This window comes from Nematostella vectensis, chromosome 8 (assembly GCF_932526225.1).
Source record: "Nematostella vectensis chromosome 8, jaNemVect1.1, whole genome shotgun sequence".
NCBI lineage: Eukaryota > Metazoa > Cnidaria > Anthozoa > Actiniaria > Edwardsiidae > Nematostella > Nematostella vectensis.
In genome coordinates, this window is record NC_064041.1 from 10546364 (window position 1) to 10565477 (window position 19114).

A 19114-nucleotide genomic window follows, 5' to 3' on the forward strand; every position below is an offset into this window, starting at 1 on the left:
CTAATTGGTCTACCGAAGCTGGAGATATGATTCCTCGTACCCCTCTCGGAACAACCGAGTTTTGTGCGAGTAAGTATTGACTTCACACATGGCGCAACATTTGTGGACACGAAAATGGCGAACGAAGGTTCAGCACGTGGAATAGTGGACGGTAATTTTACCGAGTGTTTTAGTGATTCTGGACAATTTGAAGACGCAGAAGAAGATGAAACTGAAATTTCAGATATATTTGCTCGTCTTCACGTGAATTCTGATGCTCTTTATGCCCCCACTAAAAAATCAAACACGGGAGATGAATCTACGAGCGATGATGTAGAAAAATCCACTCCAGACGCTATCGAAGAGGATGAATTTTCCCCTGAAGAATACAGTGATGAGGACTTCTTTGACTGGGAAGACGAAACTGGTGATTTTACTAAGCGTCTTAATGCAAGTCGGACCAACTCAAACGCATCTAACCCATCGAATAAGCAGAAAACATTTTTTCAACCACATGAGAAATCCATTCAGAGATTTGGTGGTCGCATAAATGTTGATAAATATCATGGACCCCCTCTTCCAAATACAGCCAAAAATGTTCTTAAGGAAGCAAATAGAAAGAAAGATAATGAGAAAGTTAGATCTAAAGACAAAGCCGACCGGGCTACTGTAGAGCAGGTTTTGGATCCTAGAACAAGAATGATAATATTCAAGTTGTTGAACAAGGGGATTATATCAGAAATTAATGGCTGTATAAGCACTGGCAAGGAAGCAAATGTTTATCATGCTACCAACAGCGAAAACCAGGGTCGAGCCGTGAAAGTTTACAAAACATCTATTGTAATTTTTAAAGATAGAGATAAGTATGTTACTGGAGAGTTTCGATTCCGGCATGGCTATTGTAAGCACAACCCAAGGAAGATGGTTAAAACATGGGCAGAGAAAGAGATGAGGAATTTGATTCGCTTGCACCAAGCAGGTATTCCATGTCCTGAGCCAATCATTTTGCGAAGTCACGTCTTGGTCATGGAATTTGTTGGGACAGAAGGTTGGCCTGCTCCACTCCTGAAGGATGTCACATTGTCAGAATCAAAGGCAAGAGAGCTGTACCTTCAATGCGTAAAGATCTTGAGGGATATCTTCTGGAAAAGCCGGCTGGTGCATGCTGACTTAAGCGAGTTTAACATGCTTTATCATCAGGGAGGAGTATATGTGATTGATGTGTCTCAATCTGTAGAGCATGATCACCCCCATGCTTTAGAATTCCTCAGGAAAGACTGCACAAACATCACTGATTTTTTCAAGAAGAAGGAAGTCTGTGTCATGACTGTTCGGGAACTCTTTAACTTTGTAACAGACCCAACCATCACAGAGAACAACATTGAGAGCTATTTGGAGCAGGCACAACAAATGGCTACAAGCCGAGGGGAGGATGAGGAAAACAGTGGGAAACAACAAGTTGAAGAAGAGGTCTTCAAGCATGCCTATATCCCAAGAACACTGAATGAAGTAGTGGACTTTGAAAAAGATGTAGAGAAGATCAAGGAAGGAAAGTCTGTGGAGATAATGTATCAAGTAGTCACAGGACTGAAGTCAGACCTGAGTGGGGCTAAGGTTATTCCAGAACTCTTGGAAGAGAGCCAAGGCAATAATTTGACAACTGATAAGAAAAGATGCTATGACAACAGTGTGATTGACAGCTCTGAACAGGAGAGTTCAAGTGATGAGAGCAGTGAGGATGAGAATGCTGGAGAGGGAGAGCAGCAGTTGAGTAGGAAAGAACACAAGAAATTAGTAAAGGAAGCAAATCGTGAGAAAAGAAAGAATAAAATACCCAAACATTTAAAAAAGAGAAAGGAAAAGGTGACCAAAATGAAAAAAGGCAATAAATGAGTCCAAATTGGTTATTTTTTAGGTAAAGAAAAAAAAAATATTGTCTTGTGCCCTTTATACCACCACTTCAATAACTACAAAAACAAAAATAAATAAAAAAGTGAAGCTCTTGTTTTTGTCAGTTATTTATTTATTATTACCGTGAATCAAAGTGTAATATTCAAAGGGTAATAGTCAGTAAAACACAAAAGAGAACAATAGAATCAGATCACAATGAAGTGTAATAAACCAAATTGTAGTTCACAGGTTAATAAAAATCACTCTATAGCAACTGTTTTATAGCAACTGTTTTAGCAGTGTTCAGACTTAATGTGTTGAAAGAAAAAAAAAAATCTGTAATGCATGTTTGAGCACAACAAGTTGTCCGCATGGTGTAGCAAAGTTGGGCCCGGGTAGCTCCCCCTGCAGGCGATTTTAAGCAGTTTGCTGATTAATAAATTTTTAGTGTTGTGAGGGATACCAGAGAGAGTTAAAAGATGGCTGCGCCGGAGACTATTTCATGAAATGTGTAAATGTAACAATTTGTTCTAATAGGATTTGGCTGTTGGCCAATTGGCAAATGTGATAATACTTATCCAAAATTTAAGAGGAGGGTAGGGAGAACAAGCAAGCCAGTAGCAAGCGAACCATAAAGCAGCAACTGGGGGGGGGGGGGGGGTGGAGGTTCGGCTTTATTTAAGCTTTGTCTAAATTTAATTCAAACACATTAAAATGTGACCTTTTTTAATTAAATAGATTTTATAGCGTCAAGTCAAAACATAGGGTCTATTTTCACCCACTCCGACGTCGTGTGTTACGTACTGCGGGCTCACAGAAACGACCCAGCCTTATCAAAACATGGAATACACACGTGGTTAGAATTCACGACTGTTGATTGGTCAAATGTTTTTGATTCAAGATGGCGAATGTCCCGCGCTAAACTACCGCAATGTTTGCTCTGCGTATGTGCCCGAAGTCCAGAAGCTTTTATCCATTGCTATGTTGTAAAAAAGAAAGCATTGCGTTGAGAACTGTTTGACAATGTTGATGCACAGTCTAAAAGCGTAAACTTAGTATTAAAGGTAAAATGCCCCTCGTAGTACTGCTCACGAGCATTCAAAACAAGGAATTGCGCGAGAACCTCTCAACACAAGATCTCATTTCTAGTGTGTTTCCACTGTAACAAAAGAAATGTGGAACCAAAACAACGCAAGGCCAAACCTTCCTTTCGCTGACTTCGTCCCGGTGAGTATCTATTCGCTCATAGAATATACTCCCCTAAATCCTTTGCCGATCAAGCAAACTATTTTGAAGGAGAGAGTTGTTGATGTGGTGCACTTTTTTCTCCACTTCCGGCTTTCTATTACCCTGGGTACCAGAGGCTCCGAGCTTCGCGGCGACAACAATCGTCGTCGCCGCGAAGCTCGGAGCCTCTGGTACCCAGGGTAGCTTTCTATGTATTCAACCTAAAGTTATTTTTAAGGAGCTTCTTTCAGAATGTCTGCTTACGTTGATTTTAAATGTATAATAATTATCTTTAGGCCCTTTATAGATATTGAAAACTGTCCAGGTAAGATTGACTCAGTGACCAGATGTTTTGGCTCCATATACTCGCCCCTTCCCCCCCCCCCCCCCTGAATCCCATGATTAGGAATAGGGTACTTGCACTAAAGCCTCATCGAACAGAGAAGAGAATTGATGAGAGGTTCTAGCTCTCGCTTGACCATGTACTCTCATTCACCTCATATGTAGACTCTCACCGAGTCTCATTCACTTTAAGGGTGTAGTGACATTAAGGTTGCTTAGTAACAACGTTGCTACACTGGTAGCGTTGAGCGCACACATATACATAACACAGAATTCGTCATTCCAAGCTTTCCTGAAGTAAAAGAAATAAAAATATGTGTTTCAAGTACCCAAAAATTGACTTTAAGTTGATCTCAGCCTTTTCAGGTGATGATATTTCCAATATTTTGTAAAATCGAAGATTCAGCGAAGATTTAGTCAAGCCATCCTTTTTGAAGCAAAAGTTTTCAATTTTCACTACCTGAGCGCGCTGCAAACACCGAACGCTCACGCACGCACTGAAAAGTTTATTTTGAAAGTAGCGCGCACTGTATCAGAATTTAAAAAACTTTTTCAATTGTCATCATGACGGATATTTTTTCTTTGAAGTGTAAATACAACGAAACACTATTGGAATTTGTTTTAAAACTTCATTTCAATTTCATAATGTGAGATATCAGTGTATTGTATTGTATTGTATTTATTGTATTGCATTGTTGTATTGTATTGTTGTATTGTATTGTATTGTTATTGTATTGTGTATTGTATTGTTGTATTGTATTGTCCGGTTCTGCGTTCTGCTTTTCCTTGATTTTGTTTTATTATTTTCCTTCAGGGATCTCAAGTACCAAATCTTCAGGAGCAGATGCATCAAGCATTTCAATTCAATCCCATGAGAACCCCTTACATGGGTGGTTGGCACTCACAACCACCAATGCATGTTCCTCAAAACGAACCTTACCTATCTGGACATTTTCCTGGCCATCATAGCCTGCCCCGCATGACACAAGAAGTCCAGAGTGTCCCTGGTCAAGGTCAACCTATAGCACAGCCATATAATCCCCCTAATTCTGGAATAACACCAATGGTTATGGATACTGATCCAGGGTATAACACAGGAGCTCAGTATGGGTATAATTCTGGCAATTTTGGCCCAATGGGGGACCAAGGCTTGGGACCACCTGGTACAGAAGATGTGGGCCAGAATTATGCTGTCTCGTCTGCGAACTTACACTTATTACCTGGTTATCAGAATTCACAAACAAGCAGCTTCTCGGAGACCTACTCTTCACATACTGCACTAGGTTCTAATTCAGCGACGCGGCTGCCAGATGTCTGCAATCAAGTTTGTCAACGGTTTGATGAGATTATTTCAGAGTGTCAGCCTATGACAGGGGTGGTTGTTGATGTGGCACGTTCCAGAGAGGCTGCTGAATCAAATTCATCACACATCAGTAAAAAATACCACAAGAGTAATTCTTCCAGTCCCAACAAAAGAAAGCAAAGCCCAAGAACTTCACGTTTGAGTCCTAGTCATACAAAGTATGCAGGAGTACCGGATAAATCTAGAAGCAACCATCATCAAAGTCCTTACAAAGCCAGCTGCGAGAAAAAATTTGATTCAGACAAAGAAAGAAAGGACACACATTACCGCCAAAAAAGGAAACACAGGATAGGAGCTGGGGAATGTTCTAGTTCAAAAGCAAGAAAACCCCACAGTGATCTAGTACCCAACAAGTCACAAGCAGACCAAAGGAGATCCAGCGTTGGCCCAAGTAGTACCCACAAGTCACAGGCAGACCAAAGGAGTTCCAGCATTGGATCAAGGGATACCCAAAAGCCACAGGCAGACCAAAGGAGGTCCAGCATTGGCTCAAGTAGTACCCACAAGTCACATGCAGACCAAAGAAGGCTTAGCGACAGCCCAAGGGATACTCACAAAAATAACAGGTTAAGAATTTCCCTGCTTAGATTTTAGCCCTTTCACTCCTATTATTTTAGGCAATATAAGGCCCTAAAAGTGGCATAGAAATGCTTGCTTTGTTGTAACAGAGGTTACATCCCTTCGATTAAGGTTAGTGTAGTGCAGCTTGAAGAGATGGGAGCTCCCATACATCCAATAAGACTGGAAACACATGAAAATACTCATAACTTCAACCTCCTGTGACACAAATTTGAATCCAAGCATGGACTCTTTTATAATCCATAGCAAGAGCCAGGATTCGAACCTGGGCCAAAGCAGTGAGAGACCTAATGCGCTAAACATAATATGCTTCCATTTACTATCAAACAATCACAGGCAACAATAGCCAAAGAAACCAATATCCAATATTAATGTGTGCAACACTACAGTATCTTGTATTTGCTCTATTTAGAATGACCAAATTTTAAGATATTTTTATTTGTTACATGATTCAGAATTTGATAGAATCCCTGCCTGAAAAAATGTTTTTGTAATAAGTTGACTTGAAGGCTTTGTATTCACCTATTTTATTAACACAGTACAAAACATGGCGGACTACACGAGGAACTCAATCCGGGTGCGCATGTGCGAAAGATATGCTAATTAACCGGAAGTAAAACTACAACATCCCCTTCTCTAAGCTGAAAAGCTGAAAAATTACATGAGTACAAATGTGACTGGTAGTGTCCAATTAGGGGTGTAAAAAAAAAACAAAGAACTTTGCAGTACTAATAATAACATAGTTCAATATCTAATGTTTGTGTAGCAAATGCTACAAGTTCAGTCTGTCTGGGGGCTTCACTGTCCGTGTTGATCTGCGTAATGGTGGACCACTTTGGGTAGGTGTGGATTTCGCAGGGGTACCAGGTGTAGACGTCCTTGGCTCTGTTGGGGGTTGGTCGCCGTTAGGTGCTGGTTCTGCTACAGGCTCGTAGTCATCAGTAGCTGAGGTATTATTCAAGCTTAGTTTTTCACCTGTGGGACGAATGTGTCTGCGGTTTCTGGTGAGAGTACTGCCATTGGCCATGTCCACAATGTGCGAGCGTGGGGTTGGCGCAGCGGCTCGAACTATTCCTGGCTCCCATTTGGAGTTGAGGGGGTTGAAGACTCTGACAGCGTCCTGAGGGTAGACAGGCTGTAGACACTTGGAAGTCCTGTCGTAATATGATTTCTGTCGGTCTTGTCTGGCTTGCAGCTTGACATTGGCATCATAGTCAGGTTTGTTCAGTAGTGCATGCCTGGAAGTAGCTGGCAGGTTAGACTGATATATTCTGGAATTTAGCAACTCTGCTGGTGATGGCAGGGTGTGACCCAAAGGGGTTGTTCTCAGGCACAGCATGGCTAGATGTGGGTCTTGCCCTGATTCCTTGCACTTTTGAAGGAGATCCTTGACAGTTTGCACATTTCTCTCTATGAAGCCATTAGCCTCCTTGTAGTATGGGCTTGTAGTTGTATGAATAAATCCATAGGTGCTGCTAAAAACCTTGAATAGAGCAGACGTAAACTGGGTGTCATGTCCTGTGACAAGTTTGTCTGGTATGCCATGTTCCTCAAATATTCCTTTGAGGTGAGCGATGACAGTAGATGATTGGATGTTAGTTAGCTTGCGCACAATTGGGAACTTACTGTAGTAATCAGAGAGTAGTAAGTATGGTGAACCGTTCCAGGAGAACAAGTCAGATGCTAGGGTGTGCCAGGGCCTTGGTGGAACATCATGAGGCATTAGCGGTTCTTTAGTGTTCATGGACTGATTATGCTGACAGGGAGCACAACTCTTGACCATGTTGTCGATGTCGGCATTGATGTTCGCCCAAAAGACTGATCCCTTGGCTCTGAGCTTGCATTTTTCCGCACCCTGGTGTGCATAGTGTAGCTGCTGTAGAACATCTGGTTGCAGGGTCTTTGGAATTACAATTCGGGTACCCTTCAGGACCAATCCATCGGCGACAGTAAGTTCGTCACGATAGTTCCAGTATGGGTGTAGTAACTCAGGGCATTCAGCTCTTTTGTTTGGCCAACCTTGGGCGATGACGGCACAAAGTGAGTGAAGTGTTGTGTCCTTCCTCGTCTCCTCTTGGATCTGCGTTATCCTAGTAGGGCTAGCATTGAGGTGCAAGTGTAGCTCATGTATAGAGACATCAAGTCCAGCGATAGTGTCACCGGGACTTGGGTTAAGTCGTGAGAGGGCGTCGGCCAGGGGTATGTCCTTCCCTGGGACATATCGAATGTCGATGTCGTATTTCTGTATCCGCAGCATCATCCTGGCAATGCGGGGTGGCGCGCTGGCCAGATGCTTTTTGAATATTGCCTCCAGTGGCTTGTGGTCCGTGTGGACCTGGACGTGGCGTCCATAAGCGTAGTAGTGGAATTTCTCGAGACCATGGACGACTGCAAGCATTTCCCTTTCTATGTTGGAGTACCTCCTCTCGGTTTCAGTGAGTAGCTTACTTCTGTACTCCACAGGGCCTTTATCTTGGATGAGTGTCGCGCCGAGGCCACGTTGAGATGCATCCACCTGGATTACGACAGGCTTGGTGCTGTCGAAATACTGCAGCGAGGCTGGCGATGTGATGAGTTTCTTGATGTCATCTACAGCTTTCTGGTGTTCTGGGCACCACTGGAATTTCCTTGTCAAGTCCCAGAGGACCGCTGCTGTTGAAGCGAGGTTGGGTATGAAACGGCTAAGGTATTGCGTCATACCTAGGAAGACTTGGAGATCTGTGAGGCTCGTTGAAGGATCCATGTTGTTGATGGCTTCAACCTTAGCAGGGTCAAGTTTCAGACCATCTGCACTTAGGGTGTGTCCGAAGAAGACAAGTTCCTTGCTGGCCATTTTGCATTTGTCAGCATTGAATTTCAGACCAGTTTCACGGGCACGCTCCATTACTGCTTTCAGGTTATTGTCATGCTCCTTACGGTTGCGTCCGTAAACAACTATGTCGTCTGTGATGCCTGTCACCCCAGGTAAGTCACCAAAGGTTTCATCGACCTTCTTTTGGAAGATGTCCTGAGCACAAATCAGACCAAAGGGTAGTCGTAGGAATCTGAATCTTCCATGGGGAGAGTTGAATGTTGTATAGAGTGAGCTTTCCTGGTCAAGCTTTATGTTCCAATAACCGCTGCGGGCGTCAACTATGGAGAAGTACTCGGATCCACTTAGCTTTGATAAGACTTCATCAAGAGTGGGTGTACGATGATGTGGACGTTTGATGGCGCAGTTGAGGTCCTTTGGATCAAGGCAGAGTCGTATGGAGCCATTCCGCTTTGTGGAACAGACTAGCGAGTTGACCCAGTCAGTGGGTTCATCAACCTTGGTGATGATTCCTTGCTGTACGAGGGATTCCAACTCCTTGCGCAGAGGCTCCTGAAGTGCTTCAGGGACTCGTCGTGGCGGGTGAACCACAGCGGGTACTGTAGGGTCAAGTGTGATATGGAACTCTCCGCTGAAGCATCCGATGCCTTCGAAGCAGTCAGCATACTGTCTTAGTAGAGCTGCCTTTGCCTCAGGGTCATCCTTGGGTACTTGAGCTGGTCGTATTTCGGCTGGCTCAGCCTGGTCTTTGCTTAGACTGTGGTTAAGGGTTACAAGCTTCATTGCAGTACATGTGGGTAGTCCTAGGATTGTAGGTCCTGTCGTGTTTACAACATGAAATTCATGAGGGCTGGACTGACCGTTATGTAGTAAAGTGAGGTTGCAGGTACCGTAGTGTTGTACTTCATGGCCTCCATATGCTGTTATCCTTGTATCTGATGGGGCTAAGGTGAGGGGCTTGCCGTCTATGTCGCAGAGTGACTCTGGATAGATGTGCTTGTAGTTGCTTAATGGGATCACATTTCCTTCAGCACCAGTGTCAATCTTGCATAATAGTGGTAGTGTCCCGTTACTCGAGTTAACCTGTATGTTGACGAGCGCTTGAGTGATCTGTCGAGACATACTATCAATGGTCAGAGAGTGAAAATATAACTGTGGGGAATCTAGGGGCTCAGGTGCAGTGCTAGCATTCTCATTGCTGAGGGTGTTTATCTGTTGCTTTGATTTGTTCCGGTTTCCCCGCCTGCCTCTTCCCCTCGGGGTGGGACCTTGGGGTTTGGTGGAACGGCAAACCTTGGCCCAGTGGTTTGGTTTCCCACAGTTGCTGCATTTTGTTCCGTTTGCGGGGCACAGGGATTTTTGTGTCACATTATGGCTAGTGCCACAGTTCCCACAAGTTTGTATTTGTTTATTTTCACGTGAGTGTGTCTTGGGATGTGAAGAAGGGCTTTTGTGGGTTGTTGCGTGTACAGGTATAGTGTTTGTGCCTCTAATATCTTGTAACTGAGCCGAAGTGGCTTCCTCAGTCCTGGCTATGTCTATTGCCTTAGCGAGCGTTAGAGTTTTGTCTAACTCGAGGAGTTTAGCCTGGACACGTGGGCGGCGAGACCCGAAAATTAGAGCGTCAATAATGTGTTCGTCTACATTATCATACCTGCATTCGCTGGCTAGCAATCTTACTTTCTTTATAAATGAATCCACTGGTTCATCGTCCTTTTGCTTCAGAGTGCGTAGTTTAAATCGTGCTAAGCGAAAATTGCTCTTGGGGGCGACGTATTCTTCAAACTTCTCCCAGTAAGTTGACAGCTTTTTCTTCTCGTCTGAGGTTAGCGACCACGTAGAAACTAATTCAATTCCTTCTTCTCCCGTCCATATCAACAGATAACTGACCTTTTCTTCCTCCGATTTGGACTTAAGCGGGCCAGAAAAGTACAATTCGACGGTTGCCTTGAACTTTTTTAGCGCTTGTTGAAGATCGGTTGCATTCCAGTCCATACGAGGGCTAGTGAGTCCAGTGAGTTCGGCCATTTTCCTTGTGTAAACTTGCTAGATTTCTCGTAAAATACCGACCTGGTATGTTTGAGAGTGATTTTCCTTCAGTTTGCTTCTGACACCATGTAATAAGTTGACTTGAAGGCTTTGTATTCACCTATTTTATTAACACAGTACAAAACATGGCGGACTACATGAGGAACTCAATCCGGGTGCGCATGTGCGAAAGATATGCTAATTAACCGGAAGTAAAACTACAACAGTTTTCTAATGTTTTTTTTTTAAAGTTGTGGCCCATCCATTTTGTTAACTGCAATCTTAAAAGAAAAAAGTCAAAAAGCATCTGAGACAAGTGAATTTGTGTGTTTTCTCAAACCCATGAACTAGCTTTCCTGATAGCACTCTATGCTACAAAGACCAGGGGGATTGGGTTATCGTAGTGGAAGAATCTGATATTGCATTTTTATGCTTTATATCAATAAACCCCTTTTTTCTAGGAGAAGAACCTTTAAAGGAAGTGATAAAGATGACAAAAACCACAGATCACTCAACCTCCGTAGCTATTCACCTCCACCACCTGATAGCAAAAGGAAAGTCAAGTTTATTGTACCAGAAGATTGTTATACAAGAGTCAAAGGCACTGTGAGTACTTAGTAAGAGGTATAATGGGCTAAATGTGTTTAGGGGGGAGGGAGATGGTAGCATATTATTCACTAACACTACCACCTGATAGCAAGGAAAGTCAAGTTTATTAACAGAAGAAGCACTGTTGGTGCTTAGTAAAATGCATACTTATGGGGCTAATTCAGGGGCAGATCCAGGATTTCAAAATGGGGGGTGGATAATGGCTGAATAGATGGCTTATAACTGATCCAGTGGTTCTTGGTAGGTCACTAAATCTAACATATCTAACAATACTTCAAGCTGAGTTGAATTTGTAGCGTCGCATCAGCAAAGTCAAGCAGGCGATTGCACATGAACAGTACTTTCTCCGTAGTTTCTTCAAACAAAGTGACTATTCAATTTTGTTTTTGCTCAAAGAAGGGGAGGATTTCCACCCCCCTGCCTCCGGCACTGTAATTGTTTTTCTATTCTTTTTGACACTAGCCTTCTCAATCCACTGTGACTGGAACAAAAAAGCTTGAAAACCTCTATGCAGCATTTGAGGAAAAGATCTTACAGCTCAAGTCTAGCCCTGTTGATATGCTGCCAGGGCACGATGATCCAGCAGCAGTACATTCTGATTCGGATAAAAGTGACTTTGAATCAGTCACAGATTTCTGTGATGTGTTTTCTGCGGATGAGTTGAGCTGTAACAGTGATTTAGATGATAAGGGAGATGATGAGAGTATGAGCTCAGATGATGAGAAGCATAGTACTGGCCCATCACCACCACAAGTGAAAGAACGGAAGTTAAACGATCCAAGGCGACTTCACAAAGACCTGTGGTTCAACGAGAAGGGAGAGGTACTTCGCAACGGGCCATTTTCAGCTATAAGCAAGTGTGCGCACTCGACATGGAAACCTGTCTCATCTACTGTCATGCAATGCATGCTTAATTTGGTGCAAGCTTAAAAAGGCGTGGGCTGCATTCTAGTAGTTAAGGTTAGGTTTCTATTCTAATGCGCGAGCAAGCTTAAAGCTGGAATGGCTTATCTAAGAGGAGAATAAAATCAATGTGTAATTGTTTTGAATAACAAAATACTGTTTTATCTGGACAGACTAATGAAGGCCCGGTGTGTAGATGTAGTGTGAAGGAGAAGATGACAGGGATAAGGCATGCTGTATACCCTGGAGAAATGGTACATGATTTTTATTTAGCATTTGTACCATCTGATACAGTTATAGAACTTTGTAATAACCATATTTGCTTGTTTAATACCCTGTAAAAATGAGGCAATGAATAATGTCTAGTTTTGATTGTGCATACTGTCTGGTGCGATGGAGATTTCATGTACTTAACAAATAGATCTCATTTTTGTGTGCATCTGTCCTCTAATAGATGCACAGATGACATCACGGCATGTCATGAAAAAAAAGTATACAATGAGATGCGGTAGAGTTGCGCGACTGTTGTTCATGACACGCTGTGAGGTCTTCTGTGCATGTATCTATAGAACAGACACAAAAAAGAGATATTTTTGTTTTATTCAACATTACAATATAGTTTAGGGGAGCACATGTGCATACTGATGCCAAGCGTGTTTCCTTTAATAGCACATGGACCCTTGACCAATCAAAGCACATGATTTACGAGTGTTGTTGTATAAATACTGTAACTATACATCAGGATTTATAGTACTATGACTGTATGCAAGGTGTGCTTGTTTCTCTATCTAGGAAATACCTAGATGTGACCTTCTTGGTAATAACAGCAGTAACCTCCACCACTACTGGGTGACTGTGACTCCACATGCTAATTTTATGGTATGTTCAATCATCAGTCATATATCACATCACTTTGACCATCAACTGGGCAAGCTATGTACAGTATGGTATAGTGGTCTACAACGGGTGGTGAAAAAGCAGACGGAGAGACCGGGGTAAAAAAAAGGCAGGCCAAAGATCTTCTTTCCAACTTTAATCGGTATCATTAACTGTGTCAAAGATCCATGTCATAACAGGTACTAGAACTTTTGCATTTGATTAAACAGACAGATCGACCAACAATAATTCAGCACAAGGGAAGAGAATTTGTGTTTGAAGGTTTTTCACTTCTCTCTCATCATCGATTGAACAAGGTATTTCTAGTATTTGCCAACTGAGGTATTTAAAAAAAACTATCCTTGTTGCATTATGTAACTGCAGTTAGTCTGTGAAACCAACCTTTATTTTTACAACAACCCAACAGCTAACAGTGATACACCTGTTTTAAGTAGCCACCCTTTGGACTAGCCTTATTAAATAGCACATTTGTTGCTGGAAAATACAGTATAAATTTTTTTGCTTGTCTTCTTTACAATTAAATATTTGTACTTTTTTTCATATCTAGATGTAATACATTCCAAAGATTTGTCACCTTAAAAGCCACCCTTGATGAAGATGTTTTTATTGTTATAAGCTTCTTATTCTTTTTTAATACTGTACTGTAGGTCCCACCTTGCTCCCTTATCCGCTACAATATAGAATACGAGATCCACTTTATTGAACAGCCTGTTCCTAAGGTAAAGTATTTTATAAGGTTTGTTGACGAAGGGCTAACACTCGAAACATCAGCACAACTTTGTTTCACAGAGGCATTCAACATTACTTCTTCAACCTTTGTGTTGATTTATAGCTTGTCTACACTGAGGTTACACAGACCATCTAGTTTTTCTACAGCTTGTCTGTAGTTATTATATCATATACATGTTAACATTCAGTTTAATTTCATTGACCACTTGTTCATTTTTATGGCATAATATAAAGTTGTCTTTTTGATGGGGGTTTATTATTCAATTATTTTTTATTTGAAAATGACAAGCTATGTTTTATATTTCAGAATTTCTGCATCAAAGGGCTAGACTTGTTTTCAGACTTTTTGTTTGACAAAGTTCTTGAGCTACATGATTGGGCATTGAAAGGTATGTTTTCTGTTAATTGTTCCTTAAATATTTTTTTCTCTATGCATGTTGCTTTCTGTGAAATTGCCATACAGTACAGAATATTACAATGTACAGTAGCAGACTTAAGCATTTCCAAATAATTCATATTTTTACTTCAGCTGATAATCAGTGCCCGAGGTTCCACTTTCTACCGAGATTTGTCTTCAGGAGAAGTGGTAAAGTGTTCAATTCAATTATATCTTCTCATCATCATATTACCATCATAATGTTATGTATCATTATCAGTATCATCATTTCCTTGGCCATCATCACCACCTGTATCATCATCATATTCATGTCTGCTAATTATAACATTAAATCTATCAATGCTTTTCTTATTTAAGATACTCCGTATTTGTCATAGTAAGGTTTTTTGAATTTCTAGAGAAAGAGCATGGTTTTGAGGTTGATGAATTGCTCTCTATGGACAAGGTTTTGGCACACTTGATGGATAGCTACAAGCCTCTCATCCAGGTAAGAACTTCAAGGCAATACACCCCTGACTGGGGAAGTGTAGAAGTCCGCTCGTAAGGCCTAACATGATTGGCTAGATTACCCTCATGGTTCTATTGTATTCCTGTTTTTCGTCTGTGTTGCATCAATCCAAACCAATCCAATGTGGTGAAATATTCCGATAGCTTCTACATGGCCTTGGGCTTTTGATAACAGTATGTACAAAGATCATTAATGCTCTAAGGGGAACCCAATGGGAAAGTTGCAAACTTTCCTTGTGGATTAAGACGGGTGAAAACAGGATCTCACTTTCACACATTTTTTTTATTTTCTCAAGCCAACAGACCTAAATCTGCCTGCCAACAAGCATATAGAGCTTTCTAAATCCTGCCGCAACCAGATTGTTACTAGGCCCTGTATGGTAAGTGGTACTTTTGCCAAATCATAACATATGCATTTCAACACATTTTGAGAGAGTGTGTTATAAAGTTCCCTTTCACCTCAACACTTATCAAGTACTTTGTTTACATTGAATACATTGTTTCCCAAATTCCAGAAACACCTCTTATATCAAAGTTGGGGTTGCAACAGATATCCACAATTTAATACAGCAATTTTATCTTGCACCTACACAGCCAACAAAATTATCTGTAACCTAGATTATGCCTATTCCCTGCCTTTTCCGTTCATGTGGCGAGTGGTTTTCTAGCATTTGTACATTCTACTTTTCCAACAAAAAATGCTTGGCAATCTATAAAAAAGAGAGACAAGAAAGATTTTTGTTTGAGGATTCTGTTAGTGTCTAGTTTATGATAGGTAACGATGATAGCAACAGAACCGAGAATGACATATGCATGCTCACAAGTACACCGACTGTTGATTGTTGACCTTCTTGGTCACTGATGTAGAGCATGAAAAATGTGATGAAAACGATGATAGCAACAGAATCGAGAATGGCATATGCATGCTCACAAGTATACCGACTGTTGATTGTTGACCTTCTTGGTCACTGATGTAGAGCATGAAAAATGTGATGAAAACGATGATAGCAACAGAATCGAGAATAACATATGCATGCTCACAAGTATACCGACTGTTGATTGTTGACCTTCTTGGTCACTGATGTAGAGCATGAAAAATGTGATGAAAACGATGATAGCAACAGAATCGAGAATGGCATATGCATGCTCACAAGTATACCGACTGTTGATTGTTGACCTTGATCACTGATGTAGAGCATGAAAAATGTGGTAATGTCATTCTTGGTTGTTGTCACGGACAGCAACAGTGTTTTAAGCAATTCATGAGCGTGCATGCCTTCCTTGATGTTGTTTCCGTTGTGTAAGTTCACTTATGTCTCAAGGTCCCTCACCATTGTGCCAACTTTTGTTACTTTATTTGTCATGTTGCAGAAACCTGCTGCTTTTCGTGTGGATCATATTGAATTCAGCAGTGCTGATGACACCAGAACTTCTGGGGTAAGGACAGTTTCATATCAGAAATGGAGAATTGATGTGCCCCACTCTGAAGTGCTGAATTGCATTACCTACTGGATAAATATTTAAAAAATGACTGTCTCTCTTTACTGTGTCCGACATTTCCCAAAACAATTCGAATATACCCTGCATTATGAGCTTACAGTATATTGCACATAATTTGTTCACAAAAAAATGTGTACCGGTACCAGCTATTTGGCATCTCAGATTAGACATACATATCAGCACATCACCTATGATTGCAATGCTTATCATCATCAGTATTATCATCAGTGATCATCAATCGTGTTACTGTCATCATCAACATTATCATCAATGGCATTCTAATCATCATCTCATGATAATTACTAAGATAATTGCCATCATTGCCATCACCATCATAACAACCATCATTTCATTATTTCCAACCTTGTTTTTTTGTGTCGTCCCCATTAAGCCAATTAGCAGCACCAACGACATGGTTAATATTTTAATTGTTATGTGATTGTTTTGTAGCGATATCCATATATTATCCATCATGGTATCCGCCCAGTGCAGATGAGCTATGTGGGAAATCCAAAGTAAGCATTTTGATTTGTGTAAGAATAATTTTTTGGAATGCCTCATCGGTAAAATAAATTGCATAGAAAAACAAAATTTGTTGTATCAATGGTTGTTCAAGTATGTATTGTTATCAGTGGTATGTAGAAGTGTAGAATACCTTATTATTTGAGGCTGTTGTTCTATTGTTGTTAGTGTATATGTAACTTATGTTTAATTAAAGACACTGAGAACGCTTCTTACACCATTGAAGAAGTCACAACTTACTCTGTATGACAATATTAGCCATGAACAGGTGTTGGCTGAAGCAGCAGGTTACTACATGTGTCAGTTAGCAATCTCCTTGGTGGAACTGCCAACTGGGTCTGCCACAGGTATATTGATAAGTGTTGCTGATGATTAGGGTTTTTTGAAGGTACCAGAAGCTCTGGAAGTCGTATGTTAAACTGCGAAACACCCTTGCCAACAGGTATGTACTTAACGAATAGATCTCATTTTTGCATGCGTCTGTCCTCTAATAGATTCACAAACAACGCCACAGGGTGTCATGAACAAAAAAGTACGCAACGAGACCCAGTCGAGTTGCGTGACTGTTGTTCATGACACGCTGTGACGTCTTCTGTGCATCTATCAGAGGACGGACAGATGCAATAAAAATTGAGATCTATTTGTTTGATACAACGTTACAATATAGTTTTTGGGAGCGTGCATGCATGCTGACGCCAAGCGTACTGTATGTCCTCTAATAACACATGGACCCTTGACCAATCTGAGTGCATGATTTAAGAGTGTCGTTTATAAAACAGTCTACATGTCTTTTGTTTTCTCTTTTCCCTCTTTTCTTAACTGAGTACTGTATAAAGAAATGGAAACTCGCTATGATAGTGCAAGGATAATTATTTTTTTTCAATATAGAATACTTAGCCAGGCTCTTACACCTCTGAATGAAATACTAGATGACCTGACAGGATTTATTTCAGCTGAATCGAAACCACTCCGACTTGCTGTCACATCTCCCTAATGTTACAGTGATTATAATTAGCATTATTCACTTGTAGACCGTCAGGGGCAAGCCGTGAGGAGCAGAACCAACTCGTCCACATGAAGGTAGGCAACATTATGGCTTTGGGATTACGGCTGCGTGCATACTTCAACTGAGTGTAGATTACACGTCTAATATAGGTTGCTGCTATAACCAGCTAGCCAAGGTGGATGGTAATAATAGTGTTGGCCAAGGTGGATGGTAGTAATAGTGTTGGGCCAAGGTGAATGGTAGTAATAGTGTTGGGCCAAGGTGGATGGTAGTAATAGTGTTGGGCCAAGGTGGATGGTAGTAATAGTGTTAGGCCAAGGTGGATGGTAGTCATACTGTTGGGCCAAAGTGGATGGTAGTAATAGTGTTGGGCCAAGGTGGATGGTAGTAATACTGTTGGGCCAAGGTGGATGGTAGTAATAGTGTTGATCCAAGGTGGATGGTAGTAATAGTGTTGGGCCAAGGTGGATGGTAGTAATAGTGTTGGGCCAAGGTGAATGGTAGTAATAGTGTTGGGCCAAGGTGGATGGTAGTAATAGTGTTGGGCCAAGGTGAATGGTAGTAATAGTGTTGGGCCAAGGTGGATGGTAGTAATAGTGTTGGGCCAAGGTGGATGGTAGTAATAGTGTTGGGCCAAGGTGGATGGTAGTAATAGTGTTGGGCCAAGGTGGATGGTAGTCATAGTGTTGGGCCAAGGTGGATGGTAGTAATAGTGTTAGGCCAAAGTGGATGGTAGTCATAGTGTTGGCCAAGGTGGACGGTAGTCATAGTGTTGGGCCAAGGTGGATGGTAGTAATAGTGTTGGGCCAAGGTGGATGGTAGTAATAGTGTTGGGCCAAGGTGAATGGTAGTAATAGTGTTGGGCCAAGGTGGATGGTAGTAATAGTGTTGGGCCAAGGTGGATGGTAGTAATAGTGTTGGGCCAAGGTGGATGGTAGTAATAGTGTTGGGCCAAGGTGGATGGTAGTCATAGTGTTGGGCCAAGGTGGATGGTAGTAATAGTGTTAGGCCAAAGTGGATGGTAGTCATAGTGTTGGCCAAGGTGGACGGTAGTCATAGTGTTGGGCCAAGGTGGATGGTAGTAATAGTGTTGGGCCAAGGTGGATGGTAGTAATAGTGTTGGGCCAAGGTGAATGGTAGTAATAGTGTTGGGCCAAGGTGGATGGTAGTTATAGTGTTGGGCCAAGGTGGATGGTAGTAATAGTGTTGGGCCAAGGTGGATGGTAGTAATAGTGTTGGGCCAAGGTGAATGGTAGTAATAGTGTTGGGCCAAGGTGGATGGTAGTAACAGTGTTGGGCCAAGGTGGATGGTAGTAATAGTGTTGGGCCAAGGTGGATGGTAGTAATAGTGTTGGGCCAAGGTGGAAGGTAGTTATAGTGTTGGGCCAAGGTGGATGGTAGTAATAGTGTTGGGTCAAGGTGGATGGTAGTAATAGTGTTGGGTCAAGGTGGAAGGTAGTAATAGTGTTGGGCCAAAGTGGATGGTAGTCATAGTGTTGGGCCAAAGTGGATGGTAGTAATAGTGTTGGGCCAAGGTGGATGGTAGTAATAGTGTTGGGCCAAGGTGGATGGTAGTAATAGTGTTGGGCCAAAGTGGATGGTAGTAATAGTGTTGGGCCAAGGTGGATGGTAGTAATAGTGTTGGGCCAAGGTGGATGGTAGTAATAGTGTTGGGCCAAGGTGGAAGGTAGTTATAGTGTTGGGCCAAGGTGGATGGTAGTAATAGTGTTGGGCCAAGGTGGATGGTAGTAATAGTGTTGGGCCAAGGTGGATGGTAGTAATAGTGTTGGGCCAAGGTGGATGGTAGTAATAGTGTTGGGCCAA

The 19114-nt window shown here is 41.8% G+C and overlaps 2 protein-coding genes across 6 annotated transcripts in view; both read left to right on the forward strand.

Annotated features, from left to right (window-relative positions):
• The first annotated feature begins 33 nt into the window (after window positions 1–33).
• LOC5503895 (serine/threonine-protein kinase RIO1) lies at window positions 34–2143 on the forward strand. The gene has a single exon (XM_032372138.2). The coding sequence runs from the start codon at window positions 115–117 to the stop codon at window positions 1870–1872; it is 1758 nt and encodes a 585-aa protein (XP_032228029.2). The 5' UTR covers window positions 34–114; the 3' UTR covers window positions 1873–2143.
• Window positions 2144–2717: 574 nt separating this feature from the next.
• Window positions 2718–19114, forward strand: part of LOC5503894 (ribonuclease 3) — a 46122-nt gene continuing 29725 nt past the window's right edge. The window contains exons 1-17 of one of the 5 annotated variants that reach the window (XM_048731122.1): window positions 2719–2933; window positions 3019–3096; window positions 4253–5367; window positions 10682–10826; window positions 11292–11651; window positions 11906–11986; window positions 12525–12611; window positions 12839–12925; window positions 13277–13348; window positions 13666–13747; window positions 13888–13944; window positions 14154–14242; window positions 14559–14642; window positions 15634–15699; window positions 16213–16277; window positions 16673–16726; window positions 17316–17364. In XM_048731122.1, the coding sequence (XP_048587079.1) occupies window positions 3043–3096; window positions 4253–5367; window positions 10682–10826; window positions 11292–11651; window positions 11906–11986; window positions 12525–12611; window positions 12839–12925; window positions 13277–13348; window positions 13666–13747; window positions 13888–13944; window positions 14154–14242; window positions 14559–14642; window positions 15634–15699; window positions 16213–16277; window positions 16673–16726; window positions 17316–17364 (2547 nt within the window). In that variant the 5' untranslated portion in view covers window positions 2719–2933; window positions 3019–3042. Of the gene's footprint in view, window positions 3097–4252; window positions 5368–10681; window positions 10827–11291; window positions 11652–11905; window positions 11987–12524; window positions 12612–12838; window positions 12926–13276; window positions 13349–13665; window positions 13748–13887; window positions 13945–14153; window positions 14243–14558; window positions 14643–15633; window positions 15700–16212; window positions 16278–16672; window positions 16727–17315; window positions 17365–19114 lie in introns of all 5 variants that reach the window. The other 4 variants (XM_048731125.1, XM_048731126.1, XM_048731121.1 and 1 more) reach the window with 4 other exon arrangements.

Bases quoted from the DNA above. Each gene is read 5' to 3' on its own strand.
- LOC5503895 (XM_032372138.2), top strand. From the start codon at position 115: ATGGCGAACGAAGGTTCAGCACGTGGAATAGTGGACGGTAATTTTACC.